This window comes from Equus przewalskii, chromosome 30 (genome assembly GCF_037783145.1).
Source record: "Equus przewalskii isolate Varuska chromosome 30, EquPr2, whole genome shotgun sequence".
Lineage (NCBI taxonomy): Eukaryota > Metazoa > Chordata > Mammalia > Perissodactyla > Equidae > Equus > Equus przewalskii.
Genome location: NC_091860.1, coordinates 8,903,295 through 8,928,085, shown reverse-complemented (window position 1 = coordinate 8,928,085; position 24,791 = coordinate 8,903,295). Strand labels below are relative to the sequence as shown.

The following is a 24,791-nucleotide window of genomic DNA, read 5'->3' as shown; positions in this document are numbered from 1 at the left end:
AAAATGATGGGAGGGAAAAAACCCGACTTGCCACCCGACAGGCAGGCAGATTTACAAACCTTCAATTAAAGAAATTTCGCGATTAACTTCTCTTCTACGCCCTCCCTCGCTCCCCACCCGCTTCCTCCTCTCCTCGGGGAGGTCTCGGTAATGTGACTCATGACAAATTTTTTAAAAAATAAATAAATCAGAGACACACCCTCTGGGGCGAACTGACATAATCGCCCCCACCCCAGGCTCGCCGACACACAGCCCGCCGCTCGTCTCCCTTCGGCCGCTCCTCCCCGCGCTTCCCGCTCCCCTCGCTCCCCGTCCCAGAGCCGCGTCCCGGGAGAGGCGGCGGGCGGCTCTCCGGGACAGAAGCCCGGCGAGGGGAGGCGGCCGGCAGGGGGGCGCGGGGCTCCCTCGCCCGTTTCCTCGCTCCCCTTCGGTCGGCTTCCCCCACCACAGCCACTTCCTGTATCGCAGCCCGAAACCCTCGCCCGGCCGCTCGCTCTCTCCCCGGCTGCGCTTTGGGGTTGCGCTGGGGTTGGGTTGGGGCTGAGGCGGCCGCTGAGGTTAGGGCAGCTCCCCACCCCGCCCAGTGGGCTGTCGCTCGGCGGCCGGCGGCGGGGTCCTCGGCCCGGCCCGGCCCGCGCCCGCCCGCCCGCGCCTCACCTGTATGTAGTTGTTCTCACAGTAGTCGGCCACCCGGGTCAGGTTCTGGTAACTCTCTATCAGCGCCCTCTTGCCAGACGGGATCTCCTCCTCTAGTAACATCTGCAGCTCTGCCATTTTCCACCCCTCCGCATCGCTTCCTCTCGCGTTAAAGAGACAGAGGCAGCAAGGTCCGCGGAGCCTCGGAGCACCTCACAGCCCGGATACAAACCGCCTACTCGCCCTCCCGCCTGGTATTGTGGGACGGCACCTCCTCCTCTTCCTCCTCGCTCTCTCCACCCCGCCTCCACCCGCTGCGCGCAGCCGCCTCAATCTCGTTCTCTCGCGAGCCTTCAGGTCTTTCCCTCCCCCTCCCCTCGACCACAAGATTCCGCCCCTCCGCCCCAGGCATGGTCTTCTGGGAATTGTAGTCTCTCACAAGTCTAGGCTTGCCACCAAAAGCGCATGCGTGTAGGGAGAGTCCGAAAAAAGAACGTCGACCGAGGATGCGGGTTTAAGTCTGGAGTTTCCCGACAGCTCCGGGAGATGGCGCCACAGGGTGATTCTAAAGAATAAAACCGTTTCCCCGCACCAAGAAGGCTGTGAAACTTGGTGAATTAGGAAATGTCAGTGAATCAGAGATATCAACTCTGATAAGGATTAAAAAGGGCTAGAATATGGAAAACTTCAAATTTTTACTTCCTCAAGCTTCTTAGAGATAGCGCCACGCAGGCTTTACTTTCTAAACTTCCGCCACCCTCAATTCATATAAAATTTAACAAATATTTATTATTGCCAGCTCTGTACCAAGTAATGCAGTAAACATTGGGGGTGTAAGTTAAGTAAGGATACTCTGTACTCTTAAAGACTCACAATTTAAAAATAAACACACAATTTTTAGTGCTATCCTGTCAATCTTTCTTTGAGCCTTCTTTGCATGTTTCCACCTGCATTTTTGAAGTTATGTATACGTTGTTTATCTATGTTGTGCAAAATTGTTTTTTCTTTTATCATCAACTGCTTTGGAATAGTCTAAAAGGCCCTGTATTTCAAGCATTTCGTTTCAACAGAAACATTAAATGCTTTTGATATAGTGGGCTACGGAAGTGTTGTCCAAAGGTCGAAAAGGAAACTAATTTAAAGATCATTTAAATGTCCATATTTTCATCTGTCCATGAAGTCATTTAGAATCACAGGTATAGGAATAATAACATGACTCAACCAAATTTTAAAAGTTGATCCATCAATAAGTATTTATTGAATATTGCCTTTACTAGGGGCCATAAAATGTTCAACCTCTACAGGGAAAAACTTAACACTCCTACCTGAAAGAGATAATCACCCCCAGCCAACAGATTCCCAGTCAAGGAATCTAAGCTCCCTAAATCAATAAAGGACTTGCGTTCAATAATTATCTGGAATATACACAATAGTCTTTCTTTAATATTTATCATTAATCCTATGATGATTTAATCCAAGTTATTGAAATTTGATGTACTCTTCAACTTCGTCCCTACATGAGCCAGATTTAACTATGTATATCACTAAACCCGTTTATATCCATATGTTGATACTTTTCAACAACACTGAGGGAGTGATCAGACAGGTGATGCTGCTTTACCATTTTCAAAGTCATATCAAATTTCTTTAATGCTCACAACTCTGAGAGATAAATGACCTAAAGATTCTTTTCTACTTTACCAAATAAGAAAATTTAAGCTTAGACAAGTTAAGACAGGTTAGCTAAGGGCACTGAAAATAGTAGTAAAGTTCTCTGACTTCTAAATCATTGGTCTTTCCAAATGTAAAAGGTAAAGCAATAAAGCTTCTGCAAGAAAATATAGAATAATTTCATAAGCTTGTGGTAGACAAAGATTTCTTAACCAAGATACAATAAACACTAACAAAAAGGAAAAAAAAGATTTGCTTTTTAATAAAATGAAAAGTAAGCTATTTTACTTGTTTCCTGTGCTGCTGCAAGAGATTACAACAAATTTAGTGACTTAAAACAACACTAATTTATTTATGTGACAGCTCTGGAGATCAGAAGTCTCGCTGGCTAAAATTAAGGTGTCCACAGGCTTTGTTCCTTCCGGAGATTCTAACGGCAAATGTTTCCTTGCTTTTTCCAGTCTCTAGAAGCCACCTGCATCCTTTGGCTCGTGGGCCCTTCTTCCATCTTAAGTCAGCAGCAGAGCATCTTCAAATCTCTCTCTGACTCTGCTTCTGCCGTCACACCTCCTTCTCTCTGACTCCGACCACCATCACTCTCTCTTATAAGGATCATGTGACTACATAGGTCCCACCTGGATAATCCAGGGTAATCTCCCCATCTCAAGATCCTTAACTTGGTTACATCTGCAAAGTCCCTTTTGCCATGTAAGGTAAGATATTCATAGTTTCCAGGGATTAGGACGTGGACATCTTTGGGGGGCCATTAGTCAGCCTACTGTAGCCATCATTAAAATTAAAACACTCTGTTCGTTAAAAGACACTATTAAGAAAGTGAAAAGATAAGCCACAACACATACATTTGACAAAGGACTCAGGTCCAGAATATATATATTTTTAAAAACTACTCCAAGTCATTAAAAAAAAAGACAGACGATCCAATAAAAAAACAGACAAAAGAAGACAACTGCACTTCACAAAAGGCCAATAAATATATAAAAAGGCACTCAATTCACTCTTCATCAAGGAAATGCAAATTAAAGCCATAATAAGATAACACTACACTCTACCAGGATATAGTATAAAATTAAATAGACTCCACCACACACCCACTAGAATGGCTAAAATAAAAAAATCCTGACAATAGCAAGTGGCAGTGAGAATGTGGAGTAACTGGACTCTCATACTTTACTGGCTGCAAACTGCTACAGCCACATTGGAAAATAGTTTAGTAGTTTCTTATAAAACCAAACATATACTTAATATAAAACCTAGCAATCCTACTCCTAGCTACTTACCCAGGAGAAATGGAAATTTATGGTCACACAAAAACCACTATGTGAACGTTTATAGTAGCTTTATTCATAACCACTAAAAGCTGGGAGCAACTCAAATGTCCTTCAGCCAGTTACTGGATGAATAAACTGGTACATCCAAACAATAGAGTACTATTCAGCAATAAAATTAATGAACTCTATATAAACACAAAGTCATGGCTGAATCTCAAATGCATTTTGCTAAGTGAAAGAAGCCAGCCAGACCCCTCCTCCCAAAAGACCAAAAATACCCAGTGTTGGAAAAAATGTAGTGCATCTGGCACACACACACACATGAGTGTGTATATATATGAGTATGCAATTATAAAAGGGCACAATCACCTTGGAAAACTGTTTGGCAATACCTGTTAAAGCCGAATATACACCTCATTACAGCCTAACAATTTGTGCCTAGGTATTTGTTCAAGAAAAATAAACATATGTGTCCACTAAAGGGTATGCACAAGAATGTTCTTAGCATCTTTATTCATAATAGCCAAAAAATGGGAACTACCTGAAAGCCTGTCGACAAGAGAAAGGATAAATAAACTGTGATATATTCATATGATGGGATACCACACAACAGTAAAAAGAATGGACTACTGATAGATGCAACGACATGAATGAATCCATTGCTAAAAGCACTTTCATGGATAAAAGATGTTTTACTGAGTGAAATTAGTCAGAAATGAAAAAATACGTACTATATCATTCCATTTCTATGAAGTTAAAAAACAGGATAAAGTAATCAATGGTGACAAAATCCAGAATAGAGGTTAACTACTGTAAGGGATAAATTGGGAAACAACATAAGAGAATCTTCTGGGGCACTAGAAATATTCTATATCTTTATATGGTTGGTGGTTACAAAGGTGTTATGTAAATAAAAAATCGTCAAATTGTACACTTAAAAGTAGTGTACTTTACCCAATTTACTCTATGTAGGCCATATATACATTTATTCAATTTAAAAAGTAATAAAGAAAAAATAATATTTTTTAGAAGTTCACCTATAAAAAGGAAAAGAACAACAGACAATAGCAAGAATAAACTTATACATCTTGGAAAATTTAATGAACTTTAAAGATAAAAAATAAAGGAATCTTCTATAGAAAAAGCAGGTTATCTTCAACAGAAAAAATATCAAGCCAGTGTTTTCCTTTGCAAAAGATGTCAAAAAACAATAGAAGAAAGTTTATAAAATCCTGAAATGAAATTAATGTGATTCAATTATTCTTTACCCAGAGTGGAAGATGAAAACATCTAAATGCAAAATTAAATATAGTTAAACATAAAAGTAAGTCTGAAGTGAATTAACATAAAAAACTGGTTATTAGAATATCAAGGATAGAATGAAAAATCTTAAAAACTATCAGAGAAAATGGATTTTTCTACCAAGGAATGATAATTAGTAGAGATCTTATCAACAGTAAGAGATACCAAAGATAAGGAAGTCATATTTTGAGAGCACTGAAGGAAAATAACTCTCAAAATAGAATTTAAACCCAACTAAATGTCATTACAGGACGATATGGTTCAGACATAGAGGAGAGTTTACCACCCAGAAACCTTCAAGCAGAGGCAAAGTGTGGATTAAAAGAAACGATGAAAGTGAAATGCATTGATGAACTTGATTACCTGCAGCTTAACAAAATAACACATTTTTTCAAGTTAAAAAAGTTAACTGAGATTTTTCATATGGTATTTTAAAAGAAAAAAGTCCAGCTATATATTGCTTACAAGAGACATCTAAAAAACGAAGCCATATCGAAATAAAGGGATGGAAAAATATTTACCAGGTAAATATTTACTTAAAGAAAACTGTTATAGCAATAATAACGTCAAAGTAATTACAATCGAGGACAAAAAATATTGCAAAGGATAAAGAGGCTATTGGATAATAACAAAAGGAACAATTCATCAAGAAGATATAGTAACCGTAACTTCTTAGCAGCAATTCTACCTGTATCTCCTTCAGTTTAACTGGTTGGGAGGAAGAGGGTAGAGACAAATTGTGTGAACCAGTTATTATTCTTTGTTTGTGCAGAGATGTGGGTTTCAAATTATTTTCTAAAAGATATTTCAGTTTGAGATTCAAAATCCCTTGCTTCACTGAAATGGGTCACAGACCTAAATGGAAGGGATAAAACTATAAATTTTCTGTAATAAAATTTAGGAGAAAATCTTAGTGCCATCTTTCAAGCAAAAACTAAAAAGGACATTAAAACATGAAATATGAAATGAAAAATGGAAAATTGTATTTCATAAAATTAAAAACATTTACTCCTCAAAAGACATCATTAAGAAAATGAAGTACAGCATTAACTCTAGTTAATAATACTGTGTTGCATATTTGAAAGTTGGTAAGAAACTAAAAGTCCTTATCACAAGAAAAAAAATTTTGTGACTATGTATGGTGACAGATGTTAACTAGACATTGTGGTGATCATTTTACAATATCTACAAATACTGAATCATTATGTTGTACACCTGAAACTAATATCTCATATGTCAATTGTACCTAAATAAATAAATAAGAACATGAAAAGTCAAACCACAAACTGGGAGAAAATATTTGCAAAACAAATATCTAATAAAGAACTTGTATCAATAATATGTAAAGAACTCTTACAACTCAATAATAGGGTGAGAAATAAACCAATTTCTTTTCAAGACCAAAAGATTTGAAGAGATGCTTTATCAAAGAAAATATACGATGGTGAATAAATACAAAAAAAGATGTTCAATACTATTAGTCATTAAGTAAACGAAAATTTAAACCACAATAATGTACCACTACATGGGGCCGGCCCCATGGCCGAGGTTAAGTTGGCACACTCAGCTTTGGCGGCCCAGGGTTTTGCTGGTTTGGTTTGGATCCTGGGCACGGACCTAGCACTGCTCATCAAGCCATGCTGAGGCAGCGTCCCACATAGCAGAACTAGAAGGACCTACAGCAAGAATATGCAACTACGTAATGGGGGGCTTTGGGGAGAAGAAAAAAAAAGATTGGCAATAGATGTTAGCTCAGGGACAATCTTCTAAAAAAAGAGGAGAGAGATACGACTACACAACCAATAGGATGACTAAAATTTAGATGATTGATAATACCAGTGTTGTTGAGAATGTGGAGCAAGTGCAACTCTCATACACTACTGATGAGAATGAAAAATGGTAAGACCAGTTTGGAAAAAAGCTATGTCGTTTCTCAAAAAGGTAAAACACACTTATCTTATGACCCTTCAATTCCACTCCCAGGTATTTACCAAAAAAAGGGAAAACACATGTCCACACGAAAATTTATAAGCAAATGTTAGAAACAGCCCAAATCAGAAAAAAACAATTTATGTCCTTGTGGATAAACTAATTATAACATATCTATATAATGGAATATTACTGAGCACTAAAAGTGGAACAAACTGATACACAAAACAACATGGATGAATCTCAAAAGCATTATGCTAAGTGAAAGAAGTTAGACACATAAAAGACTACACACTGTATGATCACATTTGTATGAAATTTTAGAAAAGGCAAAACTACAGTGATAGAGATCAGATCAGACTTTGCCAGAGACCTGAATTGGGGAAGGCGGGAGTGACTCCAAAGAGACACAAGTAAACTTTAGGAGGTGACAGAAATATTCTAGATCATTATTGTAGTGGGGGTTACGTGACTATATGCATTTCTCAACCTCATAGAATTGTACACTTAAAATCTGTGAGTTTTATTGTAACTAAATTAGATCTCACTGAAGCTGACCCAAAAAAGTACACGCAAGAGAAAAATCTCTTGGTTCAAATATTAAAGAATAGGGAAAAAATTACACATTTTCCGTGCCTTTGACATATGATGAAAAGTCGTACAATCCAAAAAAGTAGGAGACAACTTGCTCTTTCGAGTAATAAAGGTGACTAAATGGTCAAGAGTTAACATTAAGAATTGCAGGTAGACATTGTGACATTAAATTATATGCATCAGGCTAACTTTCAGAGTCCAATTTCTTTCCCATACTGTGCACTTCTATACTATTTATTCATTTAATATTTTTCTGTGGGTTTTGTGCAAATAAATTATAATGAAATGCCTTTAAAAGAAATCCAAACAGAATAAAGAATAATAAGTGTTTGTATTAAACTAGATGTATTCCTTGGGCTCAAGCTGAGAATTAGACCCTGTATATTTCATTTCATGGATGTCTAGTCAAGCTAAACAATTGGATCATGAAAAACAGTTTGTAACTGCAAATTCTGCACGTGTGCATGGAGGGAAATTGAAATTTCATGTATTCTGCTTTGAAATAGCAGATGGCTAACAATCATAAAGAACTTATTTCGGGGGTTAAAAGCTGTGCTGGACAAAATCATAATTTGGACCATCTTGGAACATAATTGCTTATCTTGTTATCTGGCACACAAGGAGTGAGACTTCACACTTAGTGGACCTCAGACTTCTGCAAAGGTCATTCACAATATTGCATCACAGGACACTAAATTGGAAGTAGATGGTCAACAAATCAGGATGGAGAGTAGCAATGTGGTAGAGTGGAGTGGAGTGGTTACCAGGAGTCAGGTAACCAGGGTTCTCCATCCGCCACTACTATGCGACATGGTCATGTTCTCTACCAAAAAAAGGGAGAGAGGAGTGAGTGTATTAGTCTGCTCAGGCTGCCATAACAAAAATACCATAGACTGGGTGGCTTAAGAACAACAGAAATTTGTTTTCTCACAGTCCTGGAGGCTGGTAGTCCAAGATCAAGGTGTCAGCTGGTTTGGTTTCTCTTGAGGCTTCTCTCCTTGGCTTGAAGATGGCTATCTTCTCAGTGTGTCTTCGTGTGGCCTTTTCCGTGGTGTCTCTGTGTGTCCTAATCTTGTCTTTGGATAAGGACTCCAGTCATACTGGATATGACCTCATTTAACCTTAATAACCTATTTACAAGTCCTATATACAAATACATTACATTCTAAGTACTTGGGGTTAGGACTTGAGCATATGAATTTGCCAGGGGGAGGAGGGGTACACAATTCAGTCCATTACAGGGAGTTAACTGACATTCTAGGATTCTACAACCCTCAATTATTTCCTCTATTTGCTTCTTTTCAAATTAACAATAGCATCCAGGAATCCCCAGAAAGGAGGGAGAGTTGACAGAACACTATTCGAATGGTTTAGCAAGGCCCACACAAGATAAGAGGATTTCAGGAGACAGAATGAATTGTGAACTCTCCTTCAAATTTTATTATAATTGATCATGGAAGTCCTTTTATGCAGCGTCATGATATTTGTAGCAGGCCAAGACCCAAAGACCAGCTTTCAGACAAGTCTGGTTATTCATTTAACAGGGGAGAAAAGATCTTTCTTAGACACACTAAGACAAGCCACTGCAGAATGCCAGCATTATTTTAGTCTGGAGCAAGCTGTTATTATGAAATAATTAAAAATTAGCAATGGCTAAAAACGCGAGGTGCCTGGAGTCCTGGAGGGAAAAATATAGGAATTAAGTGAAATCTCATGTGGTTTTTTCTTCTTTCCAGAAGCTGCAATATCTCCAGTATGGTTTGAGTGAGTTAAGCACTTGTTAATTTTGGAAGCTGCTGAATCAACACATCCTCCTCCACCTCCCTTTCTCAACTTCAGCAAGATGCTTCAGGCGTAGGTGACAATCGGAGCAGTTTCTGGAGCAGATGACCTCGCCAGCAATAATGAGTATCTCATTCTCTGAACCTAGTGGTAAACTGGCTGCTGGAGATGGCCCCTCCCTGAACTTTGTCCCTCCAACAGCTTTATAAATCCCTTGCTGCTGGAAATATCTAGAATTTTCTTGACTAATACAACTGAACAAAATAACATCTAAAAGTTCTAAAGACAAATGACAATCCATGTAGAGTTAGTATTTCTTTAGCTGGAAGTTACAGAAAATAAAGTAGCATAAAAAAGAAAAAGAAAAAAGAAAAATAAAGAACAAGTAAAAAATTATGAAAATTCAGGCTTACTCACAGAATTCAAAAATACAAATGCAATCATCCTGAGAAAGTTCTAGTGCAAGTCATTTGGAAGGCTGGCAGGAATCCAGGCAATATTCTTATTTGGTGTCTTGTTTCTTTGCCAACGGTTTTTTTTTTTTTTTTTGCTACCCTTTCTAAATGGTGGGGAGCACAACAAATTTGGCTCCCAAGTTTTTCGTCTCCTCCATTCAAGAAGCCCAACCTGAGTTCGAAATCCCTCAGTTCCAAACCAGCATTTCTCAAAAAGAAAATATGATTAGTCCACTTTGAATTGGCTCTTCTTTCCAAGCGTCGACTTTGGCAATGGAGATATTTTCAATCAGCAGTAGCATTGTTACTTGAACCACCCTAAGGTTGGTGTGGCAATGTTCCAGAGAGAGTAGATAATCAAAGAAAACAATAGTGTCAGCTATCTACTACAACTCAGAAAAATTTTGCAATACATATACAGGTGGCTTGGGTGCTATCCAGGACTACCACGTACAATTGTGCAAGTTACTCACACACAAGGGCATCTGGCTGAATGTTAAATAGGGGCTAAAATCCCATAAGTCCAATATCTGGACTTCCTTGGGGACAGTTTCTATCCATTGCTCTTTTTTTCTGTACTTTCTTTATTGCTCTTTGTCCTTTTTTTGACCGTCTACCAGCTGTGAGACGCTGGGCAAGTTATATAAAACTTGCTAATTCCTATGTCTTGAGAATAATAAATGAGATTAACCATAAACTACTGAGCACAATGCCAGTTTAAAAGTGAGTGTTCAGGAGAGGATTCTGGGAAGATGGTGGAGTGGGAAGCACCAGGAATCTGTCTTCCCACTTGGACAAAAATTGCACTAGATGGATCTGCCTGATGTAACTGTTTTGAAACTTTGGAATCTGTTGATAGCTTGCGACTTCCTGGAAAAGATGAAGAAGGAAAATTGCATAATTTTGGTCAATTTCAGGTCTTAGCACATTAGCAGATACCCATCTGCCACTCTCAGCCACGTGGCAGGCAGGTGTGTATGTGTTCCTAGAGCAGCTTGAACACAGCTTGCAGGTGCTTGGGTGGGCAAAAAGAATGCTGTCCTCCAAATATTGGGGATCTGGGATCTGATCGCTGATTGCTACTTCTAATTACAGAGGTGTCAACAAAAAAGCAAGCAGTCATTGTTGCATCTCTCTCTTCTGCTGCAAGCCCCTCCTCCTCTGGCTGAAGTAATTTCCAGGGGATTTGAAGGGCCAGCATCTTTTCCCCCGCCCCTCCTTCATGTTTGTTTTTCTCCCCTTTTGAGGACCAGACATTAAAGACTAGGACATTCAAAAACACTACAAACACAGAGAACATTAGAAGTGACTGCACATGCCCATGGAAAGGCTCAGAGGAGACGTTTAGTTTACGTTGAGAAGATGTTTAGTTTACACCTTAGGTGTTTAGTCTTACGCTTACATCAGTGAAGAGACAGCCTACAGCAATCAAAAAACAATAACAAAAACCAGGAAACCCTGGGGAAGGGGAAGAATCTGATATTCAGAGTTACCACAATATTTTATTCAAATGCCCAGTGTTCAACAACAAAAAAATCACAAGGCATACAAAAAGGAAAAAAACAAGTCAATAGAAAATGTTGCTCATAAAGACCTAATGTCGGATGTACTAGACAAAGACTTTAAAACAACTGTCTTAAAGATCCTCAAAGAACTAAAGGAAGATATGAAAAAAGTCAAGGAAACAATGTGTGAACAAAAATGGAAATATCAATAAAGAGAAAATCTAAAAAGAAACCACAAAGAAATTCTGGAAACTGAAAACTACAATAATTGAAATGAATAGTTCACTAGAGAGATTCAAAGGCAGATTTGAGCAGGCAGAAGAAAGAATCAGCAAACTTAAAGATAAGACAATGGAAATTATTGAGCCTGAGGAATAGAAAGAAAAAAGATTGAAGAAAAGTGAACAGAGCTTAAAGGACCTGTGGAACACCATCAAGTGGACATATATACACATCATGGAAGACCCAGAAGGAGTAGAAAGAGAATATTTGAAGACATAATGCCTGAAAAATTCCCAAATTTGATGGAAGACATGAATATCCAAGAACCTTAATGAATTCCAAGTAAGGTAAACTAAAAGAGACCCATACTAAGACACATCATAGCCAAATTTTTAAAAGACAAAGACAAAGAGAATCTTGAAAGCAGCAAGAGAGAAGGAAATCATCACATACAAGGGATCCTCAATAAAACCATAAGCATATTTCTCATTAGAAACTTTGAAGATCAACAGACAGTGGGCCAAAATATTTAAAGTGCTAAAAGAAGAAACTTATCAACCAAGAATCATATATCTGGCAAAATCATCTTTCAAAAGTGAGGGAGAAGTTAAGATATTCCCAGGTAAACAAAAGGTGAGGGAGTCAAGACTACTAGACCTGCCCTGCAAGAAATGCTCAAGGGAGTCCTGTAAGGTGAAATGAAAAGACACTAGACAGTAAATCAAGGCTACATAGAGAAATAAAGATCTCAATAAAAGGAAATCCATGGCAGTTATCAAATCTAATATTATTGTAACAATGGTTTGTACCTGTAATTTTTGTTTTCTACATGATTTAAGACACTAATGTATTTACAGAAAAAAGAGTAATTATTAGTGTTAAATCTAGTATTATTGTAACTTTGAATTATAACTCTAAATCTTGCTTTCTACATAATTTGAGACTAAAGCATTTATTTACTTCTTCTTATTATTTTTTTTTAAAGATTAGCACCTGAGCTAACATCTGTTGCTAATCTTCTTCTTCTTTTTTTTCTTCTCTTCAAAGCCCTCCAGTACATAGTTGTATATTCTAGCTGTAGGTCCTTCTGGTTGTGCTATGTGAGATGCTGCTTCACCATCACTTGATGAGCCACGCTAGGTCCATGCCCAGGATACAAACCGGAGAAACTCCAGGTCACTGACACAGAGTGCACAAACTTAACCATTTGGCCATGGGGCTGACACTGAGGCTAATGCACTTAAAAGAATTATTAGTTTGTGTTTTGGGGCACACAATGAATAAAGATGTAATTTTGTAACATCAGCGACTGAAAGGGGTGAGGATAGAGCCATAAAGGAGGAGACTTTTTGTAAGTTATTGAAGTTAAACTAGTATAAATTCAAATTAGAGTGTAATAACTTTAAGATGTTAAATGAATCCTCATGATAACCACAAGGAAAATAGTTATAGAATATCCACAAAAGGAAATGAGAAAGAAATTTAAACATTTCACTACCAAAAAATCAACTGAACACAAAAGAAAATAGTAATGCAGGAAATGGGGGACAAAAGAACTACAAGGCATATAGAAAACGAATAGCACAACGACATAAGTAAGATCTTCTTTATCAATTATTACTTCAAATGTAGGTGGTTTAATCTCTAATCAAAAGACATAGGTTGATGTGTTAATCAATTCAATGGGAGGAATCCTTTCACAATGTATATATATATCAAATCATTACTATACCAAGTCATCACGTTGTTTGCTTACAACATATATTACAATAATATCTTTCAATTTTGTGTGTCAAGTGTACCACAGTAAAGCTGAAAAAAAAAACACATGATTGGCAGAAAGGATAAAAACACACAATCCAGGGCCTGGCCCCATGGCCGAGTGGTTAAGTTCACGCGCTCTGCTGCAGGCAGCCCAGTGTTTCATTGGTTCGAATCCTGGGCGCAGACATGGCACTGCTCATCAAACCACACTGCAGCAGCATCCCACATGCCACAACTAGAAGGACCCACAACGAAGAATATACAACTATGTACTGGGGGGCTTTGGGGAGAAAAAGGAAAAAAATAAAATCTTTAAAAAAAAACAAAAAGCACACAATCCAAATATGCTGTCTACAAGACACTCACTTAAGATCCAAAGATACAAACAAGTTGAAAGTGAAAGGATGGAAAAACATGTTCCATGCAAATAGTAACCAAAAGAGAACAGGGAGGGGTATATAAATATCAGACAAAATAGATGTTAAATCAAAAAAGGTTACAAGAGAAAAGAAGGAAAGCATATTTTAATAAAAAGTTCACTACAGTGGTAAGATATAACAATTATAAACATTTATACACCTAATGACAGATCATCAAAATATATGGAGCAAAAACGGACAGAATTCAAAGGAAAAATAGACTGTTCTACAATAATAGTGGAGAATTCAATACTCTACTCACAATAATGGATAGAAAAACCAAACAGAAGATAAGTAAGGAAATAGAGGACTTACAATAAATTAAGAGACAATATATAGAACACTCTACCCAAAAACAATAGAAAACTTGTTCTTCTCAAGTGAAGATGGGACATGTTCTGGGATATACCATGTGTTAGGTCATAAATTAAATCTCAACAGATTTAAAAAGGTAGATATCATGTAAAGTATCTTCTCTGACCACAACAAGATGAAGTTAGAAATCAAAAAGAAAAAGAAAACTGGAAAATTCGAAAAATTGTGGGGAAAAAAGACAGCTAAACAACCAATTGATCAAAGAAAAAAATCACAAGGGAAATTAGAAAATAATTAGAGACAAATGAAAGTAAAAACACTACATACCAAAACATAGGGGATGCAGGTAAAGCAGTATTAATGGGGAAATTTATAGCTATAAATGCTTACACTAAAAAACAAGAAAAATATCAAACAAGAACCTAACTTTAAAACTTAAGGAACCTTGAGCCAACACTGATGGCATAGCAGTTAAATTTCAATGTGCTCCACTTTGGCAGCCTGGGTTCAGTTCCCGGGCACAGAACCACACCACTTGTCTGTCAGTAGCCACACTGTGGTGGTGACTCACATAGACAAACCAGAAGAACTTAAAACTATACACAACTACATCCTGGGATTTCATGGGGGAAAAGAAGTAAAAAGCAGGAAACTTTGAAACAGATGTTAGCTTAGGGCGAATCTTCTCCTAAAAAAAACAACCACTTCAGGAACTATAAAAAGAAGAACAAACTAAACCCAAAGATAGCAGAAGGAAAGAAATAATAAAGATTAGAGCAGAGATAAATGAAATATAGAGAAAGAATAGAGAACATCAACAAAACCAAAAGTTGGTTTTGGGAGGAGTGACGTTAGACTCTCCCCACTAAGATACAATGAAAAGGACATTCATGAACCAACGGAAGACAGTCACACAACACAAAAGAGATCTGAGAGACCAACGCAGTCACGTCCAGAGCTGAAGGTGCTGGACTCCCCAGGAGGAAGTGGAAGGAAGTAAGGGGATCTCCTTTCCTTTGCCAGCAGCAACCTAGGGCACAGGACTGAGTGCGGCCCTAAGAGCAGAGGGGTGAGGGGCAGCTCTCCATAGGAATACCTTCGTGTTCTGAATTGCCTCACAGCCATGGAAAAGCTCCACAAAGAGGATGCTAAGCTATTGCGGGGGTGACTTCATCAAGCCAGCAACCCAGGACAGCAGATAGTGATGGTAGAGCTAGAATGGCCCTGGGATAACACATGTGAAAGAAAGTGCCACACCCCCTGCCTGGTGCATCAGCTTGGCCAGTCAGCCAGAGCAAGGGACCCCCACCAGAGCACCTGTGAATATGTTAGCAAAGAAGTAGCTGCAAGCAGGCAGTTTCAGATGGGCCCTGTCAGCTTAGATTCCAACAGACAGATGCAGACTCCAGAGATCATGGGGGGCTCAGAATACACAGCTCCTGTCCCCCTCCCAGTGGCAGCAGGTGGAATCTGTGACCAGATACTACCAATATGCGAAGGTACAAATCCACCCCATCAAATAATATGAAGAGGTAAATTAATACTCCAGACAAGAAGGAAAATCACAACCACCCAAAAATAAATCCTGAAGGCAAAAAAATTTACAATCTAAAATACAGAGAGGGGCAGTTCCCATGGCTGAGTGGTAAAGTTAGCAGACTCCACTTCAGTGGCCTGGGGTTCACCAGTTCAGATCCTGGGCCCAAAACCACACACTGCTCATCAGGCCATACTGTGGTGGATTTCACATAGTAGAAGTAGAATGACCTACAACTAGGATATACAACTATGTACTGGGGCTTTGGGGAGGAAAAAAAGTTAAAAAAAATTTAAAAATATATGACACAGAATTCAAAATAGCTATCCTTAAAAAAGTCAAGGAGATACAAGAAGATTCAGACAGACAGTTCAATGAAATGAGGAATAAAATTAATAACCAGAGGGAATTCTTCACAAAGAGATTTAAACTATAAAGAAAAATCAATCAGAAATGTTTGAGATGAAAAGACAATGAATGAGATAAGGAAAAATCTGGAGTCTTTGAACTATAGAGGACATAATTAGCAATCTGGAGGACAGAAATATAGAAATGCTTCAGATAGAGGAGGAGAGAAGACTAAGACCAAAAAGAAATGAAGGGGGGCCAGCCCGATAGCTGAGTAGTCAAGTTCACATGCTCCGCTTTGGTGGCCCAGGGTTTCACCAGTTCGAATCCGGGTGCAGATACGGCACTGCTCATCAGGCCACGTTGAGGTGGCCTCACACATGCCACAACTAGAAGGACCCATGACTAAAATATGCAACTATGTACTGGAGGGGTTTGGGGAGAAAAAGCAGAAAAAAAAAGAAGATTGGCAACAGTTGTTAGCTCAGGTACCAATGTTAAAAAAAAAAAAAGAAATGAAGAAATTCTCCAAGAAATATCTGACTAAATTAGGAAATGCAGCATAACGATTATGGGTATTCTGGAGGGAGAGGAAAGGGAGAAAGGAGCAGAAAGCTTATTCAAAGAAATAATAGCTGAGAAGTTCCCAAACCTGGGGGAAAAGCTGGAAGTACAAGTAAAAGAAGCTAATATAACTCCTAATTACATCAATGTAAAAAGACCTTCTCCAAGGTGTATAGTACTAAAAGGGCAAAAGTCAATGACAAGGAAAAAATATTAAGAGCAGCAAGGGATAAAAAATAATTTAGAAAGGAACCTCTATCAGGCTTTCAGGGATTTCTCAACAGAAACCTTACAGGTTAGGAGAGAGTGGAATGATAAATTCAAAATTCTGAAAGACAAAAACTTTCAGTGAAGAATACTCTATCCCGTGAAAATATCCTTCAGATATGATGGAGAAATAAAAACTTCCCCAGATAAACAAAAGCTGAGGGATTCATCATGACAAGAAGCCCCCTACAGGAAATGATCAAGAAGGCCCTCACATCTGAAAAAAAAAAAAAAAAGAAAGGGTTTACAAAGCCTTGAGCAAGGAGATAAATAGACAAAATCAGAAAATTGCAGCTATCAGAACTGGTTAGCAAATACTTAATTATAACATTAAGATAAAGGGAAGGAAGACATAAAAATAACTATAATCTCATCATTTTAACCACATATTCACAACACAAAATGGAATAAGTTGTGATAACAATAACCTAGAAGTGAAAGAGGAAAGAGATGGAACCTGCTTAGACTAAAGAAGTAAGAGGCTATCAGAAAACAGACTATCACATCTACAAGATATTTTATAAAAACCTCATGGTAACCACTAAACAAATAATCTCAACAGAGAAACAAATGATAAACAAAGAGAAAACTGAGAAAACCATCACAGAGAACTGCCCAACTGAACTGGCAGTCCAAAATTCAAGGAGGGAGAAACAAGGGAAATATAGAACTGGAAAAAAAGTGATAAAATGGCAGCATTCAGTCTTCATATATCAATAATTACTCTAAATGTAAATGGATTGAATTGTCTAATCAAAGACACAGAGTGGAGGGATGGATTAAAAAACAGGAGGCAACAATATGCTGCATCCAGGAAACACATCTCAGCTCTAAAGACAAACATAGGCTCAGAGTGAAGGGGTGGAAGACAATATTCCAAGCTAATGGCAAACAAAAGAAAGCAGGTGTTGTCATACATCACACAAAGTAGTCTTCAAGATAAAAAAGGCAATGACAGACAAAGAGGGGCAGTAAATAATGATAAAAGAGACACACCACCAAGAATACATAACACTTATAAATATATATGCACCCAACACAGGAGCACCAAATTACACAAAGCAATTATTAAGAAATCTAAAAGGATATATTAATAACAACACAATAATAGTAGGGGACCTTAACAGCCCATTTACAAGAATGGATACATCATCCAGACAGAAAGTCAACAAGGAAATAGCAGATTTAAATGAAAAACTAGACCAGATGGACTTAATAGATATATATAGAACACTCCATACAAAAAGAGCAAAATACACATTCTTCTCAAGCGCACATGGAACATTCTCAAGCACAGACCATATGGAGGGAAAGAAGGCAAGACTTACTAAACTTAAGAAGATTGAAATCATATCTGGCATCTTTTCTGATCATAATGCTATGAAACTAGAAATCAATGACAAGGAAAAAGCTGGGAAAGTGACAAATATGTGGAGACTAAACAACATGTTCCTGAACAATGAATGAATCATTGGAGAAATTAAAGGAGAAATAAAAAATATCTGGAGTCAAATGAAAATTAAAAAACACCATACAAACTCATATGGGATGCAGCAAAAGTGATCGTAAGAGGAAAATTCATAGCAATTCAGGCCCACCTTAACAAACAAAAAAAACTCTCAAATAAGCAATCTTAAACTACATCTAAGAGAATCTGAAAAAGAATGAATAAAAGCCCATATTAGAGCAGAAATAAATGAAATGGAAACAAACAAACAAAAAACAGTAGAAAGGATCAATGAAACAAAGAGCTGTTTCTTTGTGAAGATAAATAAAATTGACAAACTCTTAGCCAGACTTACCAAGAAAAAAAAAAGGATCAAAGGATCAAATAAATAAAATCAAAAATGAAAGAGGAGAAGTTACAACAGATATCACAGAAATACAAAGGAATAAAAGAGAATACTATGAAAAACTATATGCCAACAAACTGGACAATCTAGAAGGAACAGATAAATTCTTAGACTCATACAACCTCCAAAAACTGAACCAAGAAGAAATACAGAATCGGAATAGATCCATCACAAGTAAAGAGGTTGAAACAGTAATCAAAAACCTCCCAAAAAATAAAAGTTGAGGACCAGATGGCTTCTCTGGAAAATTCTACCAAACATTCCAAGAAGATTGAATACCTATCCTCCTCAAACTATTCAAAAAAATTGAAGAAGATGGAACACTTCCTACCACATTTTATGAGTTGAATATCACCCTGATCCTCAAACCAGACAAGGACAACACAAAGAAGGGAAACTACAGTCCAATATTGCTGATGGAAACACTGCAAAAATCCTCAACTAAATATTGGCAAACTAAATACAGCAATACATCAAAAGGATCATACACCATGATCAAGTGGAATTTAAACTAGAGATGCAGGGATGGTTCAACATCCACAAATGAATCCATGTGATATACCACATTAACAAAATGAGGAATAAAAACCACATGATCATCTCAATAAATGCTGAGAAGCACTTGACAAGATCCAATATGCATTTATGATAAAAAGTCTCAATAAAATGGGTATAGAAGGAAAGTACCTCAACATAATAAAGGCTGCACATGACAAACCCATAGCCAACATCATACTCAACAGGGAAAAACTGAATGCCACCCTTCTGAGAACAGGAACAAGACAAGGGTGCCCACTCTCACCACTCTTATTCAATATAGTACTGGAGGTTTTGGCCAGAGCAATTAGGCAAGGAAAAGAAATAAAAGGTATCCAAATTGGCAATGAAGAGGTGAAACTCTCACTGATTGCAGACAACATCATTTTATATACAAAAAAATCCTAAAAAAAAAAAATCCATCAGAAAACAATTAGAGGGGCCGGCCCCGTGGCCAAGTGGTTAGGTTCATTTGCTCTGCTTCAGCTGCCCAGGGTTTTGCCAGTTCGAATCCTGGGAGCGGACATGGCACTGCTCATCAAGCCATGCTGAGGCAGCATCCCACATGCCACAACTAGAAGGATCCACAACTAAAAATACACAACTATGTACCAGGGGGCTTTGGGAGAGAAAGGAAAAATAATGTCTTTAAAAAAAAGAAAAGAGAAAAACATTAGAAATAATCAACAACTACAGCAAAGCTGTAGGGTACAAAATCAACTTACAAAATCCAGTTGCATTTCTATACTTTAATAAATAACAGAAAGAGAACTCAGGAATATAATCTGATGTACAATCGCAACAAAAATAATAAACTATCTAGGGATAAATTTAACCAAGGAAGTGAAAGACTCATACAATGAAAACTATAAGACATTATTGAGTGAAATCCATGATGACATAAAGAAATGGAAAGATAATCCATGAAAATGGGTTGGAAGAACAAATATAGTTAAAGTGTCCATACTACCTAAAGCAATTTACAGATTCAATGCAATTGCAATCAGAATGCCAATGACACTCTTCTCGGAAATGGAGAAAAGAATCCTAAAATTCATGTGCAGCAAGAAAAGACCCCAAATAGCTAAAGCAATCCTGAGAAAAAAGAACAAAGCTGGAGGCATGACATCCCTGACTTCAAAATATACTACTAAGCTATAGTAATCAAAACAGCATGGTACAGGTACAAAAACAGACACACGGATCAAGGGAACAGAAGTGGAAGCCCAGTAATAAAACCATATATCTACGGAAGCTAATCTTCAACAAAGGAGCTAAGAACATACAACGGAAAAATGAAAGTCTCTCCAATGAATATTGTTGGGAAAACTGGACAGCCACATGCAAAAGAAGGAAGGTAGAACAATATCTTCCACCACACACAAAGATTAACTCAAAATGGATCAAAGATGTGAAGGTAGGACGTCAAGCCATAAAATTCCTAGAAGAAAATATAGGCAGTACACTCTTTGACATCAGTCTTTGAAGGATATTTTCAAATACCACGCCTATTCGAACAAGGGAAACAAAAGAAAAAATAAACAAGTGGAACTTCATCAGACTGAAGAGCTTCTGAAAGGTAAAGGAAACCAGGAATAAAACAAAGAGGCAACCTACCAACTGGGAGAAAATATTTGCAAATCATATATCCAACAAGAGGTTAACCTCCAAAATATATAAAGAACTCACACAACTCAACAACCAAAAAACAAACAACCCAATCAAAAAATGGGCAGAGGATCTGAACAGATATTTTTCCAAAGAAGTTATACAGATGGCCAGCAGGTACTTGAAAAGATGTTCAACATCACTAATCATCAGGGAAACGAAAGTCAAAGCTACAATGAGATATCATCTTACTCCCACTAGAATGGCTATAATTACCAAGACAAAAAATAATGAACGTTGGAGAGGATGTGGAGAAAAGAGAACCCTCATACATTGCTGGTGGCAATGTAAACTGGTGCAGCCACTATGGAAAACAGTACGGAGATTTCTCAAAAAATTAAATATTGAAATACCATGCAACCCAGGTATTCCACTACTGGGTATTTATCCAAAGAACTTGAAATCAACAATTCGAAGAGACTTCTGCACCCCTGTGTTCACTGCAGCATTATTCACAATAGCTAAGAAATGGCAGCAACACAAGTGCCCATTAACTGATGATTGGATGAAGATTTGGTAAATATATACAATGGAATACTACTCGGCCATAAAAAAGACAAAATCGTCCCATCTGCAACAATATGGATGGACCTTCAGGGTATTATGTTGAGCAAAATAAGCCAGACAAAGACAAACACCTTATGATTTCACTCATATGTGGACAATAAATTAACACATGGACAAAGACAACAGATTGGTAGTTACCAGACAGGAAGGGGGTTGGAGTGTGGGCATAAGGGGTAAAGTGGCACATTTATATGGTGACTGACAAATAATAACATACAACTGAAATTTCACAATTTTGTAAACTATTATGATCTCAATAAAAAACGTTGGTTTTGGTTTTTCGAAAAGATCAACAAAATTGACAAACCTTTATCTAGACAGACTAAGGAAAAAAGAGAGAAGACTCAAATTACTAAAATCAGAAATGAAAGTGGGAACATTACTACTTATTCTACTGAAATAAAAAGGATTATAAGAGAGTACTGTGAACAATTAATTGTACGCTGACAAAATGGATAACCTAAGTGAAATGGAAAATTCCTAGAAACACAAAACCTACCAAGACTGAGTCAGGAGGAAATAGAAAATCTGAATAGACCTACAACCAGTAGAGATTGAATCAGTAATCAAAAATCTCTTGACAAAGAAAAAACTTGGACCTGTGGTGCATTCTACAAAACATTTAATGAGAGCTAATATCAATCCTCCTGAAACTTTCCCAGAAAATTGAAGAGGAAGGAACACTTCCTACCTTATTCTATGAGGTCAGCATTACCCTGATACCAAGGCCAGAAAAAGACACAACAAGAAAAGAAAACAACAGAACAATATCCCTTATGAACATTAATGCAAAAATTCTCAGCAAAATACTAGGAAACAGAATTCAGCAGCATATTAAAAGGATGATGCACCATGAACAAGTGAGATTTATTCTTGGAATGCAAGGATTTTTCAACATACAAAAATCAATCAGTGTAATATGCCATATCAACAGAAAGAAGAAAAAAAACACTTGTGATCATCTCAATTGATGCAGAAAAATCATTTGATAAAATTCAATACCCGTTCAAGATAAAAATGCTTAATAAAGTAGGAATAGAAGGAAATTCTCTCAACATAATAAAAGCCATATATGAAAAATTCACAGCGAACATGATACCCAATGGAAAAGCGTGAAAATGTTTTCTCTAAGATCAGGAACAAGACAAGGATGCCTACTTTTACCACTTCTATTCAGCAAGTACTGGATATTCTAGCCAGAGCAATTAGACAAGAAAAAGAAATAAAAGGCACAGAAATTGGAAAGGAAGAAGTAAAAAAAAAAAATTATCTTCACAGATAATATGATCTTGTATGTGGAAAACCCTAAAGCTTCCATACACACAAAAATCTGTTAGAATAAATAAATGAATTCAGCAAAGTAATAAGATACAAAGTCAATGTACAAACATCAGTTGCATTTCCATACACAATTAATAATCTGAAAAGTAAATTACAAAAATAACTCCATTGACAATAGCATCAAAAAGAATAAAATACATAGGAATTAACTAAGGAGGTGAAAGACTTTTACAATGAGAAAACATTGCTGGAAGAAATTAAAGACATAAATGAATTGAAACATCCCATGTTCATGAATTGGAAGACTTAATATTGTTAAAATGTCAATACTACCCAAGGCGATCTACAAATTCAATGCAATCCCTATCAAAATCCCAATGATAGGGCCGGCCCGGTCAGTGTATGAGGGTACCCTTTTCTCCACATCCTCTCCAACATTCGTTATTTTTTGTCTTGGTAATTATAGCCATTCTAATGGGAGTAAGATGACACCTCATTGTAGTTTTGATTTGCATTTCCCTGATGATTAGTGATGTTGAACATCTTTTCATGTGCCTATTGGCCATCTGTATATCTTCTTTGGAAAAGTATCTGTTCAGATCCTCTGCCCATTTTTTGATGAGGTTGTATGTTTTTTGGTTGTTAAGTTGTGTGAATTCTTTACATACTTTGGAGATTAACCTCTTGTTGGATATATGATTTGCAAATATTTTCTCCCAGTTGGTAGTTGTCTGTTTTGTTCCTGGTTTCCTTTGCCTTGCAGCAGCTCTTTAGTCTGATAAAGTCCTATTTGTTTATTTTTTCTTTTGTCTCCCTCGCTTGAGTAGATATGGTATTCAAAAATATCCTTCAAAGACTGATGTCAAAGAGTGTACTGCCTATAATTTCTTCTAGAAGTTTTATGCTTTCATGTCTACCTTCAAGTCCCTTATCTATTTTGAGTTAATTTTTGTGTATGGTGAAAGATAATGCTCTAATTTCATTCTTTTGCATGTGGCTGTCCAGTTTCTCCAACATTCATTGAAGAGACTTTCCTTTCTGCTTTTGTATGTTCTTGGCTCCTTTGTCAAAGATTAGCTGTCTGTAGTGTGCGGTTTTATTTCTGGGCTTTCAATTCTGTTCCCTTGATCTGTGTGTCTGTTTTTGTCCCTGTGCCATGCTGTTTTGATTACTATAGCTTTGTAGTATATTTTGAAGTCAGGGATTGTGATACCTCCAGCTTTGTTCTTTTTTCTCAGGATTGCTTTAGCTATTCGGGGTCTTTTGTTGCCCCATATGAATTTTAGAATTCTTTGTTTCTATTTCCGTAAAGAATGTCATTGGGATTCTGATTGGGATTGCATTGAATCTGTAGATTGCTGTAGGTAGTATGGACATTTTAACTACGTTTATTCTTCCAATCCATGTGCATGGAATCTCTTTCCATTTCTTTATGTCTTATATAATTTCTTTCAATAATATCTTATAGTTTTCATTGTACAGGTCTTTCACCTCCTTGGTTAAATTTATTCCTAAGTATTTTATTCTTTTTCTTGTGATTGTAAATGTGATTGTATTCTTGAGTTCTCTTTCTGTTAGTTTGTTATTACAGTATAGAAAGGCAATTGAATATTGTGAGATGATTTTGTACCCTTCAACTTTGCTGTAGTTGTTGATTATTTCTAATAGGTTTCCAATGCATTTTTTAGGATTTTCTATATATAAAAAGATGTCTTTTGCAAACAGAGAGTTTCACTTCTTCATTGCCAATTTGGACACCTTTCATTTCTTTTCCTTGCCCAATTGCTCTGGCTAAAACCTCCAGTGCTATGTTGAATAAGAGTGGCAAGAGTGGGCACTTTGGCTTGCTCCTGTTCTCAGAGGGATGGCATTCAGTTTTTCCCTGTTGAATATTTATGTTGGCTGAGGGTTTGTCATATATGGCCTTTATTATGTTGAGGTAAGTTTATTCCATACCCATTTCATTGAGAGTTTTTAAAATCATAAGTGGATGTTAGATCTTGTCAAATTCTTTCTCAGCATCTAGTGAGATGATCATGTGGTTTTTATTCCTCATTTTGTTAATGTGGTGTATCACCTGGTTTGATCTGTGGATGTTGAAACATCCCTGTGCCTCTGGTTTAAATCCCACTTGATCATGGTGTATGATCCTTTTGATGTATTGCTGTATTTAGTTTGCCAATACTTAGTTGAGGACTTTTGCATCTACATTCATCAGCAATATTGGCCTGTGGTTTTCCTTCTTTGTGTTGTCCTTTTTTGGCTTTGAGATCAGGGTGATGTTCA

At 37.2% G+C, this 24,791-nt stretch overlaps 1 protein-coding gene across 23 annotated transcripts in view; it reads right to left on the bottom strand.

Moving 5' to 3' along the window:
- The window catches only part of ABI1 (abl interactor 1), a 152,256-nt gene that overhangs the window by 115,494 nt on the left and 11,971 nt on the right, over positions 1 to 24,791 (bottom strand). For 19 of the 23 annotated variants that reach the window (XM_008535182.2, XM_008535187.2, XM_008535183.2 and 16 more), the window contains exon 1: positions 658 to 997. The exons of the other annotated variants lie outside the window; for them this stretch is intronic. In XM_008535182.2, the coding sequence (XP_008533404.1) occupies positions 658 to 774 (117 nt within the window). In that variant the 5' untranslated portion in view covers positions 775 to 997. Of the gene's footprint in view, positions 1 to 657; positions 998 to 24,791 lie in introns of those variants that run through there. 23 annotated transcript variants of the gene reach the window in all.